Source organism: Telopea speciosissima, chromosome 9 (assembly GCF_018873765.1).
Source record: "Telopea speciosissima isolate NSW1024214 ecotype Mountain lineage chromosome 9, Tspe_v1, whole genome shotgun sequence".
NCBI lineage: Eukaryota > Viridiplantae > Streptophyta > Magnoliopsida > Proteales > Proteaceae > Telopea > Telopea speciosissima.
The window spans coordinates 30,230,544-30,239,173 of record NC_057924.1 but is presented as its reverse complement, the minus strand read 5'-3'; the positions used below and the strand labels follow the sequence as shown (position 1 = coordinate 30,239,173).

Sequence of the window (8,630 nt, the reverse complement as noted above, 5' to 3'; positions counted from 1 at the left end):
GGTTAAAGAGACCAAGTTTGGTCCATCCCAGAGAGTACTTAGCCGCTTGGTGCAGACCAATTCGCTACCCAAGGTGGGTCACAGTATAGAGCCATCTATTTTCGTGGCTTATTTGGCAAACTCTTTATATGTTGGGGAGGAGTTGTGTCTCCCTTATGCCATTATCAGGACCATTGCTCAGGTTATGACTTCCCCGATGCGCCATGTTTCCTTGCCATATGGGAGGCTCTTGACCAAGGTTTTTACCCATTTTGGGGTTGACTTCACCGATGAGGAGCGGGTGACCACTACAGAGGGGGTTTTCAGTTTTTCCTCTATAGCCAAGATGGGATTGGATCCAGAGCACTACAGTGATGGTGAACGAGTTGTACTAGAGGCTGTTCAAGAAGAAGGAATGGTCCAAAATGAAGATCCCCAACCCCAGATACACACTGGAGGTACTTCCTCCTCAGCTGCTCCTCCCCAGAGCATGGATATGGGTTTTGTCCTGGATGCCATTGGGCAATTGTGCCTCAGCATGGCCCAGCTCAACACCAACATGATGCAGGTATTTGCTGGTATCCAAGGACAATTCTCCCAGTATGACATCCACTTTGAGAAGATGGAGAAAGACATCCATGACATTTACAACTGTCACATATAAGGGCGATGACAAGGGAGATTATGGGGAGGAAGATGGAGGCGCGATGGAGGCCTAGGCTCCATTGCAGAGATGATGTTTTTCTTTTTGTTACTGTCTAACCATAACAATCTTAGTTTTAGTTTCTTTTCTCCCTTTTTTTTTTTATTTTAAAGTATGTGGAACTTGTATTTCTGAGCTGAAAGTTTTGTAATTTTAGTCTTGGACTTGGTACCCACCTTTTAGGGAGGTCCAAGGTAAACTCAGTTGGGTTTAACACGCACACACACACACATATATATATATATATATATATGCACTTTCTTTCCCATGTTGCCTTATTATTTGCTATCGTTCTCGGGTTTCACCTTAGCTACTCTTCTCCCTAGGGCTTGCACACAATCATGTTATTCTCTTAGAAGCTTTTATATTAACTCCTATTTGTGTAGAATAAATCAAATACGCCCGCTAGACTGTGCTGGTACAAAGCATCGTGCTATGATACCGTGCTGTCATGCCCCCATTCCCATAAGGAATAAAGTACACTAGAAGGGGTGACTAGGATAACATGTGTCATCCTACACTACCAGGATCATGTTGAGGAAAAGTCCTCATGCATAATCTCCAATCATCTATCATGATGATATAAATGTTTTGATGATAACAAATAAATCGAATTGTACTAACTCTTGTCCAAAGATGCATAGATAAGAGCATGGCACCAAGTGAGGGGGAGCACTCAATTCAAGAGATTGATGCTCAAAGCAAATTAAACATTTGTCCAATCTTTCAAGACATCAAATAATCATGAAGAATGGAGAACAAGTTTTGAAGACAAAAATCAAGACAAGTTAGAGGAACTCACATTAAAGATATTCATGTAAAGAAGTGAAGTTCAGTACTTGAAGAAGATTGAAGACTTAGAATTGTACTAAGTTGTAAAAGTCACAATTGATGTAATGCACACACACACACACACACACATACATTCATATAGAATGACTTTAGGAGGTTAAAATTAATCCCAATTCATGTGACAAAATTCATTTGGAAACCCCCAAGTTAGTCCATCAAAGGACTTAACTCATTTCAACAGAAATTAGCTGATCCGGCATATTGAATCATAAAATGGCATACCGGATCAGCTGTGGTCTCAGGAAAATGCTTGCAATAGCCTTCCAGCATGTGCTGGATTGTGATCCAGCATACCGGATCAAGCCTTACTGTGTTTTACCTTGAACCAGCATACCGGATCATGATCCAGTATACCGGATTATGATATAACCGTTGGGAATTTGAACGTTAAATCAAAGACCATTTTAGGAAGTTTGGTGAACCGGCGTATCAGATTAGGAAATGGTATATCCGATTATGTCTGTTTAATGAATCCGATCTTAAGACAGATTCCTAATTAATTTGAGCTACCTAGCCTATAAATAGGCACATGTTTAAGCTCTAACTACTACTAATCACCATTATTAAGAGACTTCATACAAGCTCCAATTACAATAGCCTCAAGTGAGCATTCAAGCATTCACATTCATTCAAGCACATTGTCTTACAAGTTCCTTCACTTCACTTAGCATTAAGCTTCAAGTTGAAAGGTAGCATACACTACTAAGGTTGAGGTAACTTCTTCTTTAGTACCCTTTATTTTAAATGGTTGTTTGAGTCTTCTTGCTCGGACAAGAGTAGTTTGAATCCTCTTGCTCGAAATAAAGAGTAGTTGGTTGTGTGAGTCCTCTTGCTCTCAATCAAGATTTGTACGAGTTCTTTTGCTCATTCTTAAGATTTATTTTAGTGAAATTCTCTCTAAGGTGAGAGGAGTGGATGTAAGCAAGTTTTGGCTGAACCACTATAAATCTTGGTGTTATCTTTGTAATTCATTTATTTTATATTAATAACATTTTTTTTTTCGTAAAAGTTTATACTTTTTACTACGTTCACCTAGTCACCCCCGCTCTAGGTGAATTCACATTTGGTATCAGAGCGGGAGCTCAAGACCTTGATGATTCTTAATCTTATTAAGAGTTAAAAGACCATGGGATCCTCTGCAAATTGAAAGATTGAAGGATACATTATTACTAGACCACCTTTCTTTGAAGGAGAAGGATTTTCCTATTGGAGAAATTGCTTAAAAAACTTTGTGTGTGCTAATAATATTGATGCTTGGGAGGTCATTGAAAATGGACTGAATACCATAGATAAACCCAAAGAAGAATGGGCTGTCGCTAAAAAAGTAAAAGTTCAACTTAACTATGTAGCAATAAGCTATATTCAATATGCCTTGGGAGAAAAAGAATACAATAGAACTTGCATGTGTGATACAGTTAAAGAGATGTTTGACAAACTTGTTGTAACCTATGAAGGTACCTCGGAGGTCAAACAATCCAAAATACATATGCTTGTAAATGATTATGAACTATTCAAAATAAAACATGATGAAGATATTTATACTACGTTTACTCATTTTACTAACATTGTGAACAAGTTGAAAGGTTTAGGTAAGATCTATACAAATGAAAAAAATGTAAGAAAGATCTTGAAATCTCTTTCCAAGGAATGGAGACCCAAAACAACGGCTATCAAAGAATCAAAAGATATCGATAAGTTGAGCCTAGATGAGCTATTGAGATTACTCCAAACTCACGAAATGGAACTCGAACAAGATACCAAGGAAGATGAACCAAAAGAATCTAAGAAGAAGGTCATGGCTTTCAAATCATGTTACGAAATTAGTGACGATGAAGAAGAACTATCTGATGACGAGATTGCATATCTCTCCAAGAAGTTTTCAAGGTTCCTGAAAAACAAGGGTAAAACCTCATTCAACAAGAGGAGATTCGCTAAGGACCAAAAAGGTAAGAGTGTTTCCAAAGATAATACTAATTGCTCTTCAAAAGTCATTATTTACTTTGAGTGTAGGAAACCAGGACACTACAAGAGAGATTTTCCAAAAATGAGAAAATACAAAAAGACATACAAAGCCGAACATTCATTTGACTCAAGCGATGAAGAAAAGGAAGATGAAGAATCTCAAGAAGAAGAACAAACTAACCTTGCACTCATGGCTCTTGAAGATGAGGAAAACGAAAATGAGGTAACCCCTACATCTCCATCTCATAAGGATAAAGATTACTTAGAATTAGAAGAAGCATTTGCGGATCTTTATCAAAGTAGCATGGAATTGGCAACTACCAAAAAGAATCTCTTAAAAGAAATCAATTCCCTTAAAGATCAAAATATGACTTTAACTTCTCAAATTAATGACTTGGAGAAAGAAAAAGAAAAATTATGTAAAGCCTTAGAATCCTTTACAAATGGTAAAAAGAACCTTGACATTTTACTTAGATCTTCATCCAAAGTACCTTTCAACAAGGAAGGGCTAGGCTATGATGTGAACAAGAGTTCAAATCAAATCAACGAGCTAAGTTCAAGTAAAATAGCAAGTAAGAGAGTAAAGAAGAACAAATACTATAATTATTGCAGAAAGAAGGGACAGTCGCTTGGGGAATGCTATTCCAGGAAGAAAAGCCCTTAGGCTAAGAACCCCAATCCCAAAGGAAAGACTCTAAATCCAAATACTCCTCAAATTATTGTATGCAATAACTGTAACAAAAAGGGACATACAATTTGAGAATGCTATCATATAAATCAAGCATTTTATTATCCTAGAAGACCTTATGATGGTCAAAATTGGAGAAGTCCTCCAAAGATGCAAAAACCATCTAGAACTCCACCAAAGGTGTAAAAACCATCTAAGAACCAGGGATCATATAGTGTACCCCAAAACCAAAGACCTGAAAACCCCCAATCATACAAAAATTGGTATGCCAACCAAATGGTTTGGAGACCAAGAGGAATGTATGATACTAACAATGACGGACCCAATACACAATGGGGACCAAAATTGTATTAAGCATTATTATTTTGTAGGTGCATAAGAGCAACATGGAATGGTACATCGATAGTGGTTGCTCAAAGCACATGACATCCAACCCAAAACTCTTCTCCGAGCTCAAGAAGCAAAAAGGAGGACGGGTATCCTTTGGAGACAGCAGCAAAGGAAGAATCATTGGAGATGGCTCAATCAAATTTGGAGGTACAGCAATCTCTAATGTTAGCTTAGTTGATAACCTAAAGTATAATCTACTTACTGTAAGTCAATTATGTAACAATAAATATTTTATGAATTTCAATGCCTCTAAATGTATGATTAAATATTTTGATGATAATGTGATTTTTGAAAGATATAGAAGAAATAATGTTTATACTTGCATATTTAGTGTAAACTCACATGATGCATGCCTTATATCAAAATTTGATGATGCTACCTTATGGCTTAGAAAATTGGGACATATAAATGCTAAACTAATTAAATCCCTATCCTCAAAGAATTTGGTGAGAAATCTACCAAAGTTGAACTTTGATAAGCAACCTACTTATGGTGCATGTCAAAGAAGCAAACTTACAAAGGTTTCCCACAAGGCCATAAACCTAGTTGCTACTTCTAGACCTTTGGAATTACTCCACCTTGACTTATTTGGCCTATCCAAACTACAAGTTTAGGAGGTAAGAAATATATTTTTGTTATTATAGATGACTACTCTGGATTCACTTAAACCCTCTTTCTCAAGTATAAAAATGATGCATTTGAGGAATTTGTATCTCTTTGTAAGAGAATACAAAATCAAAAGTGACCATGGTGGTGAATTTGACAATATAAATGAATTTGAAGACTTCTGTTGAAAACAAGGTATAACTCATAACTTTTTGGTTCCTAGAACACCACAATCAAATGGTGTGGTTGAAAAAAAAAATAGAACAATCCAAGAAACTACAAGGACAATGCTCAATGAGTATTTTTTTTTTCAAAGTATCTTTGGGCTAAAGCCGTTCATATGGCATGTTATGTGTTGAACCGAGTTTTAATAAGACCTATACTTGTGAAAACTCCTTATAAACTTTTTCATAATAAACTTCTTAAAGTTGATTACTTTAAAGTTTTTGGTTGTGTATACTTTATTTTAAACACAAAGGACAACTTAAGAAAATTTGAAGAAAATGCCGATGATGGTATATTCCTAGGCTACTCTACAAATAGTAGAGCTTATAAAGTATTCAATAAGAGAACTCTAGTTGTAGAAGAGTCTATGAATGTCAAATTTGATGAATCTATGGCCAAGGATAAATATAAAGACTTAAAAGAAGAAGATGAAGATGAAATACTTGAAATTAGGAAAAGAGTTGAAAATGTCTCTTTACAAGAACCTAATGATCATGTACATCAACTTCTACAAGAAATAAAAACTGTCAAAGATCACCCTCTTGATCTTGTTATTGGAAACTTAGAGAAAGGCATACAAACTAGAAGTAAAATTTAAAATGTTTGTTCAAATGTAGCCTTTATCTCTACCATTGAACCTAAAAATATAAAAGAAGCCCTATTAAATAGTAATTGGATAATTGCTATGCAAGAAGAACTCAATCAATTTGAAAGAAATCAAGTTTGGGACTTAGTGCCAAAACCCATGAGCACCAAAATAATTGGAACTAGATGGGTATTTAGAAACAAACTTGATGAAGAAGGAAACATAATTGAAACAAGGCTAGATTGGTTGCTCCAGGCTATAACCAATAAGAAGGTATTGACTTTGATGAAACATATGCACCTGTACCTAGACTTGAATCCATTAGAATGTTGCTTGCATTTGCATATCATAAGAATTTTAAATTGCATCAAATGGATGTAAAAAGTGCATATTTTAATGGTTTCATTAATAAAGAAGTACATGTTATTCAACCTCCTGGGTTTGAAGATTTTAAGTACCCAAACCATGTCTACAAACTCAAGAAGACTTTGTATGGTTTGAAACAAGCCCTAAGAGCTTGATAAGAAAGGTTGAGTAAGTTTCTTATTGATAATGATTTTTCAATGGGTAAAATTGATACAACCTTATTTGTTAAGCATAAGAAAAATGATTTGATTATTATTTAAATTTATGTGGATGACATTATTTTTTGTTCAACTAATGAATCACTTTGTCATGAATTTAGTAAATCAATGAGTAGTGAGTTTGAAATGAGTCTAATGAGAGAATTAAATTTCTTTCTAGGACTCCAAATAAAACAAACACCTAATGGGATCTTCATTAGTCAAACTAAATATCTTAAAGAACTATTGAAAAAGTTTGACATTGTTGGACAAAAATCTTCCAGTACTCCAATGAGTACATCTGTAAAATTGTCTAAAGATGAAGATGGAACTCTTGTTGACCCTACAAAATATAGAGGTATGATAGGTAGTTTACTTTATTTAACGGCTAGTAGACCGAACATAATGTTTAGTGTCTGTGCTTGTGCTAGGTTTCAAGCCCAACCTATGCAATCTCATTTAAGTACTATAAAGAGAATCTTTAAATACTTAAAAGGAACTTCAAGCATTATTGGCCTTTGGTATCCTATGAACAATGACTTTGACCTAATTAGCTTCTCCGACGCCGACTATGCTAAGTGTCATGTTGATCGAAAGAGCACAAGTGGGACTTGTCACTTTCTAGGATCTTGTTTAGTCTATTGGTTTAGCAAGAAACAGAGTTCTGTTGCTTTATCAACTACTGAGGCCGAATACATTGCAATTGGATAGTGTTGTGCACAGGTATTATGGATGAGGCAAACTCTCCAAGATTATGGAATCAAGTTTGACACTTCCTCAATCCAGTGTGATAACACCAGTGCCATTAACCTAAGTAAAAATCTGATTTTACACTCTCGAGCAAAGTACATTGACATTTGTCATCACTTCCTACATGATACTGCTCAAAGAGGTGAAATTCGACTCGAATTCATTGAGACTAAGAAGCAGCTTGCAAATATTTTTACAAAACCCCTGAGTAAGGAGAGATTTTATATGCTAAGAAGAGAAGTAGGGATATGTAACCCCTTTGAATGATTTTTATCCCCGTTATTCATAATTTTATTATCCCCACTTTTTGATAATGCCAAAGGGGGAGAGAAATGGGGAGAAAAAGTTGTTATGAGAACAAAAATGAATGTTGTTTTCTCTTTGAACTTATTATGCAATTAATGTTATATATTTCTTGAATATTGCATTATTTTCGGTCAATATTTGTCATCATCAAAAAGGGGAAGATTGTTGAAGAAAAGTCCTCATATATAAACTCCAATCATCTATCATGATGATATAAATGTTTTGATGATAACAAATAAATCGAATTGTACTAACTCTTGTCTAAAGATGCATAGATAAAAGCATGGCACCAAGTGAGGGGGAGCATTCAATTCAAGAGATTGATGCTCAAAGCAAATTGAACATTTGTCCAATCTTTCAAGACATCAGAGAATCATGAAGAATGGAGAACAAGTTTTGAAGACAAAGATCAAGACAAGTTAGAGGAACTCGCATTGAAGACATTCATGTAAAGAAGTGAAGTTCAATACTTGAAGAAGATTGAAGACTTAGAATTGTACTAAGTTGTAAAAGTCACAATTGATGTAATGCACACACACACACGCATACATTCATATAGAATGACTTTGGGAGGTTAAAATTAACCCTAATTCATGTGACTAAATTCATTTGACAACCCCCAAGTTAGTCCATCAAAGGACTTAACTCATTTTAGCACAAATTAGCTGATCCAGCATACCGGATCATAAAATGGCATACCGGATTAGTTGTGGTCTCAGGAAAATGCCTGTAGTAGCCCTCCAGCATGTGCTGGATAGTGATCCAGCATACCAGATCAAGCCTTGCTGTGTTTTACCCTGAACCAACATACCGGATCATGATCCAGTATACCAGATCATGATATAACTGTTGGGAATTTGACCGTTAAATCAAAGACCATTTTAGGAAGTTTGGTGAATCGGCATACTGGATTAGGAAATAGTATAACAGATTATGTCTGTCTAATGAATCCAATCTTAAGAGAGATTCCTAATTAATTTGAGCTACCTAGCCTATAAATAGGCACCTGTTTTAGCTCTA

At 35.5% G+C, this 8,630-nt stretch overlaps 1 protein-coding gene across 1 annotated transcript; it reads left to right on the top strand.

The window, feature by feature from the left end:
• The first annotated feature begins 3,272 nt into the window (after window positions 1-3,272).
• Window positions 3,273-7,265, top strand: LOC122638818 (mitotic apparatus protein p62-like). Its single transcript, XM_043831666.1, has 3 exons — window positions 3,273-3,719; window positions 6,810-6,912; window positions 7,051-7,265. The coding sequence occupies exons 1-3, from the start codon at window positions 3,273-3,275 to the stop codon at window positions 7,263-7,265; spliced, it is 765 nt and encodes a 254-aa protein (XP_043687601.1).
• Window positions 7,266-8,630: the final 1,365 nt, after the last annotated feature.